At 42.4% G+C, this 14,220-nt stretch overlaps 1 protein-coding gene and 1 pseudogene across 1 annotated transcript in view; one reads left to right on the forward strand and one right to left on the reverse strand.

The window, feature by feature from the left end:
• The first annotated feature begins 459 nt into the window (after window positions 1-459).
• SNX2 (sorting nexin 2) overlaps window positions 460-14,220 on the forward strand; it is a 63,577-nt gene continuing 49,816 nt past the window's right edge. The window contains exon 1 of the mRNA XM_012811475.2: window positions 460-666. Coding sequence (XP_012666929.1) covers window positions 559-666 — 108 coding nt within the window. The 5' untranslated portion in view covers window positions 460-558. The remainder of the gene's footprint in view (window positions 667-14,220) is intronic.
• Window positions 6,753-9,606, reverse strand: LOC105888017 (annotated as a pseudogene).

A 14,220-nucleotide genomic window follows, 5' to 3' on the forward strand; every position in this document is an offset into this window, starting at 1 on the left:
AATTAATTAATTAAATTAAAAATTCCATTCCTCACACCAGCCACATTTCAAGTGCTCTGGAGTCACAAGTGGCCAGTGGATACTATACTGGACAGCACAGTACATTTCTATCACATCAGAGAGTTCTGCCGGACTGTTCTAAAGAGATTTAAGAAAGCGTACTTATCTCTTCTACCGATATTCAATCTCGCCCCGTGCGTGGTGTTATCAAGTCCACTAGTCCTGAAGATACTTCCAACAGAAATTTTATAACTGTCAGGGCCAGCAGGACTATTTGGCCTAGTCCTGCTAAGATGATGATGTGGTAATAAAAGTCCAAGATTCTTTCACATAAGTCAGGTAAGCACGCCGGCGTGGAAAAGGAGTCAACTTCCCAGACCTGGAGGTGAGAAGAGGGGCGATCACGAGGCTGGGGGCGGGGCCTCGCCTAGTGGGCGGGGCCTCAAGAGGCCGGGAAGGCGGCGGGAGGCGGGGAGGCTGCGCGTCCGCGCGCCAGCCCAGCCGTGCGTGCTCACGTGACAGGTCCGCCGGGCCAAGCTCGCGTCAGGGCGAACGAAGATGGCGGCCGAGAGGGAACCTCCTCCGCTTGGGGACGCGAAGCCCACTGACTTTGAGGAGCTGGAGGACGGAGAGGACCTGTTCACCAGCACTGTCTCCACCCTAGAGGTGAGGCCGCGTCGCCATAGGTGCTGCGCTGCGCCGCTGCCGCGCGTCTCACCTTTAGGTGCTTCCCGTGTTCCGACTTGTCCCTCCCCACCCCCCGGGTTTACCGGGACCTGCACGGGGTGACACCTGTGACGCGGGCCCCACCTGGGGTGTCTGTGGTTTAGGGGTTGGCCTGGGTGGCGAGGCCTCCTAAGGAGAGCAGCCTTCGGCCCCGGGGGGCCGGTCTGATCCTCTGAGCGGCCGGGCCCCGACGGAGCATCGCAGGGCTCCGTCCCTGCTCAGCTGGCCTTCCTCGGTGTCCGTGGTACCTCTCCTGCCTGGCTGGGAAGGTTTTGCCCTGGAACCCAATAAACCGCCACTGCGCTCACCTGGGGCTTCCGTAGCTTCTCTGGAGAGGTGTTTGCTTTCCCTTCCCCGGGAAGAGTGTCCCCCTGAAAGGGGCGAGCGGTGAAGTGAGCGCTGAGGGGCTGTAAGGAGCTGGGAGTGCACTTTGCCCTATCTTGGCCCTTCGTGGACCGCTAGTTCCCTTTGAGGGAGGTGCGTCTGTTTTGAACTGTTAAGTAGGTACGCGTTTGCCTGTTTTTGACTCTCTCTAGTTCTTAGACTTTTTAGGGGTCATAGTGTTTTTAATATATAAAGTTGAAGGAGGGAGTAGTCCAGGAAACTGCGCGCGCGCGTGTGTGTGTGTGTGTGTGTGTGTGTGTGTGTGTTAAGTTACCAGGGTAGAAATAGCAGCAGAGCTCTATTCCTTTTTCCTCTTTTCTCGCATGGTCAGCAATCTCTGAAGCTGAGTGTTCCTGTTTTTGTCAAAGGAAACACCCTCTATGAACATAACTATATTGGGTTGTCCTGTTCATGTTTGAATTGCTTTTCATTTGATGAGAGCAGACACTCCTCAAAGTCTTAATTTTAAGGCTGTTTATATATATTAAAAAATATAGCAAAGTGTCCAGAGGAGTGTTTACCTCAGGCTGTACTTCCTTATAAAGTACTTTTTAAATAAGCTTTCTTAGCTTCTTCAACTCTGCACCAAATCAATTAGAAATTACTATAAAAAATAGCCGTTATCTGAAATTCAGTTACCTGAAACTGGGAACTAAGGGAACCATTTTCAGCACACTGACCACGTTCAGCTAATTGCATGTGCGATGTCATAGCCAAACATCACCACCCCTCAGGTTATATAGGCTTCCTGGAGCTGGTGTTTTGATCATTTCTGAATTTCTGACAAAATGTTTAACATTTGTATTTAGTAAATGTTTGCTGGATTAATTTTCAAAACCAGCACCTCCTAAGGATTAGTAAAAAGTATTTTGCAGAAGACATTTTCGGAGGTTGTTAACCTTTGAGCTCTTTATATGTACTGTACCTTAACATGTTGAAAGTTACTGCCTGCAGAGTTACTACACAGGTCTGAAACTAAAAAGAAAAAAAAAAACAAAAAAAGAAGGTTACTGTCCTCAGGATGCTAAGACCTGTATTCCCTTTGGGGGTAACAGGTTTTCTGTCAACAAAAATCAGAACAAACTTGATTAATCCCAGCATGAACTAGAATACAGTGAACACTAAGCATTCTGTTTTAGTGAGGTCATCTAAAGTTGAATAAAAGGAACTATAATCTGTATTTTACATGTGGGTGGAACTTTAAAAATACGATTTTTAACCATTTTTCAGTAAAAATCTGCAAAGTTTGATTATGACTATTTTAAATTTAACTTTGTTAATGGTACTGAGAAAGTTATAAATACAGTTGTTTTTGCTTGTTTTTCTAAATCTCTTATTTCATGTAGTCTTTCTGGTTATTAATTTTAGAAGGTGGTATGGCCATGAGGTTTGTAAATTCGAAAATGTTTTTTTCTTTTCAAACTGTTTGTGATAGGATATATAGCAGTATTTTTCAGAATACCTAAACTTCTCTAAAGGAATGCTTTATTGGCTCAGTACCCGTAGCACAGTGGTTACAGCACCAGCCACATACACTGAGGCTGGCGGGTTTGAACCCAGCCCAGGCCAGCTAACCAACAATGACAACTGTAACAAAAAATAGCAGGGGCATTGTGGCGGGTGCCTGTAGTCCCCAGCTACTCGGGAGGCTGAGGCAAGAGAATCACTTGAGCCCAAGAGTTTGAGGTTGCTCTGAGCTGTGATGCCAGAGCACTCTACCGAGGGTGAATTTTTTTTTTTTTGAGACAGAGTCTTACTGTATCACTCTCAGTAGGGTGTCCTGGCATCAACAGCTCACAGCAACCTCAAACTCTTGGTCCCAAGCGATTCTCTTGCCTCATCCTCCCAAGTAGATGGAGACTACAGGCATCGGCCAATGCCCAACTATTTTTTGGTTGCAGTTGTCATTGTTGTTTAGATACCTGGGCCGGGCTCAAACACTCCAGCCTCAGTGTATGTAGTTGGCGCCCTACCCACTGAGCTACGGGCACAGAGTCAGAATGCTCTTTTAGTATTCTACTTTTCCTTTATACAGTGCTTCTCAAACTTTAGTGTATAGCAGAATCCACAGTATTCATCTTTAAAATGGAGATGCCTATGTCTCACTGGAATCTACTTTTTTTTTTTTTTATTAATTTTTCTTGAGACAGGGTGGTGCCTGTGGTTCAGTGAGTAGGGCATTGGCCCATATACCAAAGGTTGTGGGTTTGAACCCAGCCAGGCCAAACTGCAACAAAAATAGCCAGGCGTTGGTGGCAGGTGCCTGTAGTCCCAGCTACTTGGGAGGCTGAGGCAAGAGAATCACCTAAGCCAAAGAGCTAGAGGTTGCTGTGAGCTGTGATGCTACAGTACTCTACTGAGGGCAACAAAGTGAGGCTCTGTCTCTAAAAAAAAAAAAATTTTTTTTTTCTTGAGACAGGGTCTTCCTCTGTTGCCTGGATTCAACTGGCATCATCATAGTTCACTGCAATTTCAAATTCCCAGGCTCTAGACATCTTTCTGCTTCATCCTCCCCAGTAGCTGAGACTACAGACATGCACCACCATGCCCAGCTAATTTTTTTTTTAGTTTTTGTAGAGACAGGGTCTCCCTCTTGCCCAGGCTGGTCTCAAGCTCCTGGACTCAAGTGATCCTCCCATCTCAGCCTCCCAAAGTGCTGGGATTAGAGAAGTGAGCGACTGCAGCCAGCCAATGCTCTGCATTTTTAATAAGCTTTCTTGAGGACAGTGGTTCTGGTCTGTAGATAACATTTAGTTGAAAGGCCCTAATTGATGTGATTTTGTTGTAGGTCACCTGCCTTAGTTATTACCTAAGAAATTATTACCCAAACCATAAATTGAAAGAAGATATACGAATGAATGTTATTTAATTTCTTCCTCTTTTTCAAGACAGAGTCTCACTTCATCACCCTAGGTAGAGTGCTATAGTGTTATAGCTCACAGCAACCTCAAATTCTTGAGCTTGAGTGATCCTCTTGCCTCAGCCTCTCAGGTAGCTGGGACTATGGGTGTGCACCACAGCTCCTGGCTTATTTTTGTCTGTTTTTAGTAGAAATGATCATGCTCTTGCTCAGGCTGTTCTTAAACTCCTGAGTTCAAGCAGTATACCAGCCTCAGTTTCCCAGAGTGCTGGGATTACAGGTGTGACCCACTACACCTGGCCTATTGTTTTAACTTACCTTTCTCTTTAGAGTAAGTTGGTTATAGGCAGCATATTCTGTGTAGTTATTTTTGTGCCCAATTTGGCCATCTCTGTCTTCTAATTGGAGTATTTAGATTATTTTTATTTAATATAATTATTATCATGGTTGGATTAGATCTACCATTTTGTTTATTGATTTTTCCTTCTGTTTTGTCCATTTCCTTTTTCTCCTTTCTTTGGTATTACTTTAACTTTCATTAGTATTTCATTTTAAGTTAGCTACTGGACTTTTTGCTTACTATCTTTATACATATATGTTAGACATATAACTATCCTTTCACAGACAAATTAGGGTTAATATACTTCCTCAAGTAAAATGCAGAGTTTTATAACTATGCAGTTTCATTCATCTCTTTTATGTTATAGTTTTCATATGTATTATATTTTCTTGTGTTGAAAACCTTACCAGACAATGTTATAATTTCAATCTTCACACCTTATTTTAAATAAATAACTTAGAGAAGAAACAATCTTTTCTGTTTCCTTAGTTACCATTTCTGTGGTTCTTCTTTTATACCTGAAGATCCAAGTTTTCACTACTTTATCCTATCAAATAATATCAGTCCAAAGAACTTCTTTCAGCACCCTTTTTTTTTTTTTCTTTGAAAGCTGGTCTGGTGACAGCAGATTCCTATAGTTTTTCTTTTTCATCTGAGTCTGTCTTATTCCAGCTTCATTCTTTTTTTTATCTTAGACAGAATCTCAAGCTGTCGCCCTGGGTAGAGTGCTGTGGCATCATAGCTCACAGCAACTTCCAACTCGGGCTCAAGCTATCCTCTTGCCTCAGTTTTTCTGTTTTTAGTAGAGATGGGGTCTCACTTTTTGTTCAGGCTGGTCTCCAACTCAAGCAATCCACCCACCTTGGCCTCCTAGAGTGCTAGGATTATAGGCATGAGCCACCTCGCCTGGCCATGGCTTCATTCTTGAAGGATAGTTTTGATAGAAACAGAATTCTAAATTTATATTTCTATTCCTTCAGCACTTTAAAGGTTTTGTGCCACTGTCCTCTGGTCTCTGTGATTTCTGATGGACATTACATAGTCATTGTAATCATTTTCCTGAATGTAATTTATTGGGTTTTCTTTAGTTGCTTTGGGTGGCTTTTTTGGTTTTTGTTATTTTTTGTTTTTTGCTTTTCAGCCACTTTTTATTATGTGACTGGATCTTGTTTTCTCTGAGGATGTCCTGTTTGGAGTTTGCTTATTCTTGAATCTCTAAACTTATGTATTTCACCAAATTTGAGAAGGTTTTACCCATTATTACTTGAAATATTTTTCATTTTTTTCTTCACTCACTGCTTTCTTTCTGCCTCTGTTTCTAGGACTCCAAGGAAATGAATGTTAAACTTTTTAATATTGTTTCATAGGTCCCTAACAATCATTTTTTTTTCAATTATTTTCTTTGTTATTCAGATTGAATATTTTCTGTTGATCTACAAGTTTACTGACTTTATGTCAAGAACTGTAAAGGTTCTAAAATTTTACCCAGTTTAATGCTTGCTAGAAGACTCAATAAAGGATTTTATTACTCCTAGCACAGCAAGCAGCATGGGTATCATGTTTGTGGCAGTTCCCCTTGGCACTTATGTCCCAGAGCAGGCATCCTCAAACTACGGCCTGTGGACCACATGCGGCCCCACCGAAGACATTTATCTGGCCCGCTGAGTGTTTTTGCTGCCGCTGCCTGTCCTGCTTAGCACTTAACTCGTCCCGGAGTCCACAGTCCGGCCCTCCAGTGGTCTGAGGGACAGTGAACTGGCCCCCTGTGTAAAAAGTTTGAGGACCCTGTCTTAGAGGGTTGAGGTGGATGGGTCCAGGTAGATGCTGTACCTGTGTTTGATTTGTGTCACAGCTGAGAAACCCAAGCCTAGGAACCCAAAATTATCTATAATAGGAAATGTCTCCCTATCTTTATTATACTGCATAGTAAAGAAACATGATCTTTGCCTAGAAAAGAGACACTTCTCTTTCTCTGTCTTCCAAGGTTGTTCACTATATAATCATTCATGGCAAGATAGTCCAGAACAAGAGTAAATGCCTCTGCTTGCAACATATACTAAAACATGAGAGACCCGTGGAAAATTTATATACTGTTTTGAGTCTATTCTACAAATGTGCAGCTTGGAGGTAAGCCCATGATTTTTGTAGCTTCATTTATAGGATTAAGAAATCTTGTTCTCCATTTGTCTCTTTTCTAGGATGCATTGCTTCCCACTCTTTGCCTCCCAGGGACCTCTCTTTCCAGTTTTTCTGCCTAGAAACAAGCTCCTCTGAGAGTTGTAGCTACCTGCACTATCACATACTTTTACCCTGCTTGAGCCAGTCTTGCAGAAAAGCAATAAAACATAGGAGAGAAAATATTAATGAGGATTCTACCCCTTTCTCATCAGAATACTGGTTCCCTTTTCCTGGTTCAGTTGTTCAGAGAATTCGATGCTCTTTTTAATGACTGAAACAAAACACATCTAGAACCCACAGCTTCTGGAAGAAATATTAGTTCTTGCCCACTTGTACCTCTCTTCAAACTTGACCTTGGCTTCCCATTGGGCTTTGTGTTTATGAGCAGGACCTCCAGGCCACGCTCACACCTATAATCCAAGGCCAGGCTCATGCCTGTAATCCCAGCACTTTGTAAGGTGGAGGTGGGCAGATAACCTAAGCTTACGAGTTCAAGACCAGCCTAAACTAGAGCGAGACTCCAATCTCTAAAAACAGCCGGGTATTGTGGTAAGCACCTGTATTCCCAGCTACTAAGGAGAGTAAGGCTAGAAATCGCTTGAGCCCAAGAGTCCGAGGTTGATGTGAGATAGCTCACATCACACTACCCAGGGGCCGCAAAGTAAGACTGTCTCAAAAATAAATAACTAAATAAAAGCAGGCTCTCTGAAGGCAGTTTTGTCTAAGGGTATATCCACAGAGTACCTTGTACACATGAGGTGATTGTAGTTATAAACTTTCCCAAAAGATAATTGCTTGGGTATCACCTTCTTGCCCATGGCAACTGTCACTTTGTGTGGGTAGTGATCAATGCTAGCCACTAGAACATGGCAGCACGGGCAGTCTGAGGCTCTGTCATCAAAGTCTTTGACAATGACAGCTTTGTGTTCAGAGTAACATCTAGCTAAGACTAGCACCACTTTCCTGGGTTTCATAAACTTGCCTACTTTCACAGCAGCCAGCTGGGTCTACAGCAGAAAAGAAGAGAGGACACTTCCCTCTCTTGGCGTTTTGATGTCAGCATTCTCATCACTACAGTGTTATGCCATTAAGTAACTAGATCAGTCTCAGGCTGGGGCCAGGAGAGAAAACAGAAGAAAAAGACAGAAAAAGAAAAAGGATTTTCTACCCATATTTTCTGAGTTACAGAGACCCCAGTTTTCCTTGAAGTTGTTGCTGACCACATATAGTCATGCATAGTTCTGCAATTGGCGCCATCCTCAGGAAAAACTGAGACAGAATACAAGGAAAAAAATGGCAAAACAGATCCTTGTAAGGATCATTTTTCAAATTTTGGGTCCCTCCCTAATCTGCTGGCTATTATTTACTTTTATGTCGTTACTTTTTGTAGTCTATCCATTCAGAGGAGTTTTTAAGTGTCTGCCATAGAAGGGAGGGGAGGGAAGGGGGAGTTGTCGTGGGCCTTTTTGATCTTGGATAGAATCCAAAACACTACTTTTTAATTGCAAACCTTAAATTTTTTTTTTAAAATCCTCTTCCACAGGCAGTGCCTATTGCTCAGTGAGTAGGGCACCGGCCCTGTATGCTGAGGGTGGTGGGTTCGAACCCAGCCACAACCAAACTGCAACAAAAAAATAGCCAGGTGTTGTGGCAGGCACCTGTAGTCACAGCTACTCAGGAGGCTGAGGCAAGAGAATCACCTAAGCCCAAGAGCTAGAGGTTGCTATGAGCTGTAACACTACAGCACTCTACTAAGGGCAACAAAGTGAAACTCTGTCTCTTTAAAAAAAAAAAAAAATCTCTTCCACACCTCTATTAAGTGATGGTGGCGGGGGAGGGTAAAAGAATATTGATTTGTTAAGAATACTGATGTCTTCTCAGTTGCTTTTTTTTATTGTAGAGATAAAGAGTCTCAATTCTGTCACACTGGGTAGAGTGTTGTTGCTCACTGCAACCTCAAACTCCTGGGCTCAAGTGATCCTCCTGCCTCAGCTCCCTGATTAGCTGAGACTAAGAGATCTGCACCACAATGCTCGGCTAATTTTCCTGTTTTTAATAGTGACAAAGTCTTGATCTTGCTTGGCTGGTCTCAAACTCACAAGCTCAAGCAGTCCTCCCACTTTGGCCTCCCCAGAGTGCTATGATTACAGGTATAAGCCACTGCGCCTGTCCTGTGGTTGCATATCTTAGACAACTGTGGTTCTGTTTCTCAGGCAGAGAAACTCTTAAGTGTTCCTTTTCATCATAACTTTCTCCTTTGACAGTCACTCTCCACAGTCCTTTCCATCCATTAGAGAATAGCTCTTCTTGCACTCACTAGGAACCTGAAAAAAGTATGGAGAGGCAGAGACAGAGAGATAAGTGGGTCTTTATAGCCTTTAGTGAATAACTGCCCCATGGTTGCTCTTTGTACAGTGAAGTGCAGCATTCTAAGCTGCTAATAGATGGACACCCAAAGGAAGTGCACTCCTCATAGCCTTTCCATAGCATTGAGACTGCCGCCCCAGCAGCCTCTATTGAAGTTGCCACCACCCACATCATTCCCATCCTACACTTCATCTTGGGCTCTAATCTATGAGGTGAAAGGGTTTTGTTATATAAACATGTTAGTTTTTCTCTTTCTCTGATTCTGGTGTCAGACAACTATGATACTAGCATAATATGAATATTCAGTAATAAGAATACATTATAGACTACAAATAGTTTACATGTATAATAGCTGTATACTGTATTTAACATTTCTGTTGCCCTTCTTTCATCCAAGGTTCCCTCCTGTATCTCTCTGCAACATAAATATTGAGGGGGGGTTTTGTTTTTATTTATTTATTTATTTATTTATTTATATTGAGACAGTCTCAAGTTGTCACCTTGGGTAGAGTGCCATGGTGTCACAGCTCACAGCAACCTCCAACTCCTGGGCTTAGACAATTCTTTTGCCTCAGCCTCCTGAGTAGCTGGGACTACAGGCGCCCACCAGAACACCCAGCTATTGTTGTTGTTGTTGTTGCAGTTTGGCTGGAGCCGGGTTCAAACCTGCCACCCTCCATGTATGGGGCTGGCGCCCTACCCACTGAGCCACAGGCACCACCCAGTTCTTCTTTAAGTTCTCCTGCAACATTCATCCTTCCTTTTGGAACTCCAGTGACATGAACATTAGACTTTTTGGGATTGTCACTTAGGTGCCTGAGGCTTTGTTCATTGGTTTTTTTCTCAGACTTCATTATTCAGATTGGATATTTTCAATGGATTTATTTGCATTTGCAAGTTCACAGGCACTTTTCTCTGTCATCTTCATTCTGTTATTGAGCTCATTCTGTGACCTTTTCATTTTAGATAATATTTTTCAGTTTTAAGATTTTCTTTTTTGGCTCAGTGCCTGTAGCACAGTGGTTAGGGTGCCAGCCACGTACACCAAAGTTGGTGGGTTTGAATCCAGCCTGGGCTACGTGGGAGGCTGAGGCAAGAGAATCACTTAAGCCCAAGAGTTTGAGGTTGCTGTGAGCTGTGACGCCACAGCACTCTACCAAGGGTGACATAATGAGACTCTGTCTCAAAAAAAAAGATTTTCTTTTATTTGTAGCTTGTATTTTTTAAGGCTGTCATTCATTTCAAGTGTGTTTACCTTTATATCATAAAGCATAGCTATAAATGCTTTTAAAAGTTTGCTGTTGTGGTTTGGCACGTGTGGCTCAAGCAGCTAAGGCACTGGCCACATACACCCAAGCTGGCGGGTTCAAATCCAGCTGGGGCCACCAAACAACAATGATGGCGGCAACAACAAATAGCTGGGTGTTGTGGCAGGCACTTGTAGTCCCAGCAACTTGGGAGGCAGAGGCAGGAGAATTGCTTAAGCCCAAGAATTGGAGATTGCTGTGAGCTGTCATGCCATAGCATTCTACCCAGGGTGACAGCTTGAGGCTCTGTCTCAAAAAAATAAAAAAAAGAAAGTTTGCTGTTGTTTTTGTTGTTATTACTAATACATCAAACATGGGTTCTTTTGGAATTGGCATTGTTAGATATCTTTTCCCTTAAGATTTGGTCACATTTTCTTGGTTCTTTTTTATGACAAATAATTTTGGACTATATCCTAAGCATTTCAAATACTATGTTATGTAGACTCTGCATCCTGTTACAATCCTCTGAAGCGTGTTAGGGGTTTTCCTTTGTTTTTTGTTTTGTCAGGCAATCAGTTTGCTTAGGTTCAGACTACAAATGATGTTTTGCCTTCTGTGGATAGTAGTTCCAATCTCAGTTCAGTTTTCAAAGTCTGTCCTGATAAACAGTGTTCAAGGCTAAGTAGGACTCTGGGGTAATGCGTAGATTTCTGGATTGGGTACTGGGGAGATGATGACATAGGGCCAAACCTGGCCTGATACCTGTTTTTGTAAATAAAGTTTTATTAGAACATAGCCACATCCATTTTTTTCACATTTGTCTATGGCTAGGAGAGTTGTGTAGATGTGACAAGGGCTGTATGGCCCTCATTTACCATCTTGTTCTCTTCCAATTTGTCAACCTAGGAAATGCCATCTCTTTCTAGAATGAGTTTAGAAGTTAAAATCTCAGATATATTTAGGTAGATTTAGGGATTCCTTCCTAGCATTTCAACAGTATTTCATATGTGGCCTTATCATAACAGTTGTTATATTACATGGTGATAGTTATATATAAATGTTTCCCCATTGAATTCTTAAGCTTTTTTTTTTTTCTTTTTGGAGACAGAGTCTCACTCTGTTGCCCTGGGCAGAGTGCCGTCTTGAATAGTGAACTGATTTGGTAAAGACAGTGTTTGAGACAGATAACCATGGCAGATATTTTTGAGATGGAGCGGTGTGTGGATAAAAATTTCAGATAGAACTCTTCTAAGTAGTTCAGACGGGATCAAACAGTAGCCACAGAGGTAGAAAGCGGTTAGATGTGTTTACAGAATCAGGAACTAAGCGACAAGGGTAGAATTACTATATTTACCAGGATCTCAACCTTTATGTTATGACTTTTAAGCAACAGAAGTACCAGAAGTTGTTGATACACAATCATAATCTTTTTTGAGACAGAGTCTCACTATGTTGCCCTCGGTAGAGTGCTTATGGTGACCTCAAACTCTTGGGCTTCAGCAATTCTCTTGCCTCAGCCTCCCAAGTAGCTGGGACTATAGGCTCTCACCAAAACACCGGGCTGTTTTTTTGTTACAGTTGTCATTGTTGTTTACCTGGCCCGGCTGGGTTTGAACCCGCCAGCCTGGGTGTATGTGGCCAGTGCCCTACCCACTGATCTACAGGTGCCACCCTGATATTCTGTTTTTTATTGGTCAAGATCTACTTGAGAGGTAGGATTCTGTAGAAATATAAAATTCTTCATAGTGATTCATTTGATGTGTTAAGCAAAGCATGATACAAGAAAATATCTTAAGGATATTGAATAAATAAGTACTAAAATGAAATACTTTTTTATTTTTATTTTTATTTTTGAGACAGAGTCTCACTATGTCGCCCTTGGTAGGGTGAAGTGTTGTCACAGCTCAAACTCCTGGGCTTAAGCGATTCTCTTTCCTCAAACTCCCAAGTAGCTGGAACTACAGGTGCCCACCACAACTCCCAGCTATTTTTTGTTGCAGTTTTCATGGTTATTTAGCTGACCCCGGCCGGGTTTGAACCCGCCAGCTTCAGTGTATGTGGCCAGTACCATAACCACTGTGCTACGGGCATCAAGCCAAAACTGAAATACTTTTAACTGCTGTCAGAAAACTGAAAGGTATATAGCTTAAGTTTTCCTGGCTAATTTTTTTATTTTTGGTAGAGATAGGGTCTCTTTCTTGCTCAGGTTGATCTGAAACTCCTAAAGTGCTAGGATTATAGGAGCTAGCCAACATGCCTGGCCCCTCAGGGATCATTTAATCTCCTCATTAATAAGGAAACTAAACTTGATTTGTTCAGAGTCCAAGTAAGCCCACTGGTTTGTTAAGCCTCATGGCTCATCATTGTGGTTAAAGTGGGGATTCTGTCATTTGCTTTAATTTTTTTTTTTTTTTTTTTTGAGACAGTCTCACTGTGTTGCCCTGGGTAGAGGTTGCCTCACAGCAACATCGAATTCTTGGGCTCAAACGAACCCTCTTGCCTCAGCATCCCAAGTGTCTGGAACTACAGGAGCCTGCCACTATACCGAGCTAGTTTTTCTATTTTTAGTAGAGATGGGGTCTCACTCTTCCTCAGGCTGGTCTGGAACTCCTGAATGAGCTCAGGTCATCCACCCAGCACACCCTATCAGAGTTCTAGGTCTACAAGCATGAGCCAACATGCCTGGCCATGATTTGCTTTAATTTTAATGTATTTGTGAAGCACTTTAATTCATAGCTCTTGAATCCATCCTTACTACTATTCCTTCACAGTTTATCTAGATTAATAATTGGCTAGTCTGTTTTAATTCCCACACATTGGCTAGCTTCCACTCTAATTTTAGTACTGCTTCTAGAATGTTCTTTTAAAATCAGGTGTACTTTTCTCCCTAAAAACTTTTTTGTGACTCTCCACTGGTTTCACAGCAAAGTCCAAAATCTTTAGCATGCTTTATAACATTCTTCACCATCTGGGCTGCAATAATTCTTTACTTTCAACTTTTAGAAAGTAAAGGTGGGGGCCAGGCATGGTGGCTCATTCCTGTACTCCTAATACTCTGGGCAGCCAAGGTGGGAAGGATGACTTGAGCTCAGGAGTTTGAGACCAGCCTGAGCAAAAGCAAGAAAGACCCCATGTAAGACCCCGTCTCTATTAAAAAGAGAAAAATTAGCTGAGTATTGTGGCAGATGCCTGTAAGTCTCAGCTACTCAGGAGGCTGAAGCAGGAGGATCACTTGAGCCCAGAAGTTTGAGGCTGCTGGAAGATAGACTGATGCCATAGCACTCTGGTCTGGGGCAACAGAGTGAGAGTCTATAAGGAAGGAAGGGGAAGGAGGAAGGAAGGCAAAATTTTATATCTTTGGGGTTTTGTTTGTTTGTTTTTTAGAGACAGAGTCTCATTTTATTGCCCCTGGTAGAGTGCTATGGCATCACAGCTCACAGTAACCTCCAATTCCTGGGTTTTAGGCGATTCTCTTGCCTCAGCCTCCTGAGTAACTGGGACTACAGGTGTCCACCACAACGCCCAGCTATTTTTTTGTTTAGTTAGGCCGGGGCGGGTTTGAACCCACCACCCTTGGTATATGGGGCCGGCGCCCTACTCACTGAGCCACAGGCGCTGCCCCAAAATTTTATATCTTGTTTTCATGTGCAGTTGGTCATTGAATAATGAGGGAGTTAGGGGACCCCTCCTCCAATTCAGTAAAAAATCCAAGTATGTATACTTGGGGGAGGATGGGTGGAGGAAGAGTAATTGGTGGGACCACACCTGCGGTACATCTTACAAGGGTACATGTGAAATTTACTAGGTGTAGAATATAAATGTCTTAACATAATAACTAAGAAAATGCCATGAAGACTGTGTTAACCAGTTCAAATTGTATATAAAACCAGCACATTGTACCCCATGCTTGCATTAATATACACAGCTATGATTTAATAAAAAATCCAAGTATGTATGACTTTACCCCCCAAAACTTTAGCAATAGCCTGTCGTTGACTAGAAGCCTTGCTGATAACATAAATAGTATATACATAGTATATTTTATGCATTCATGACATGCTTAACTTTTTCTTAATTTTTTTGTTATTTCTAGGCTATGTGGCTCACCTGCAGTTTTT

Source organism: Otolemur garnettii, unplaced genomic scaffold, assembly GCF_000181295.1.
Source record: "Otolemur garnettii isolate 467f Iridium unplaced genomic scaffold, OtoGar3 scaffold00160, whole genome shotgun sequence".
NCBI classification, from domain to species: Eukaryota; Metazoa; Chordata; class Mammalia; order Primates; family Galagidae; genus Otolemur; species Otolemur garnettii.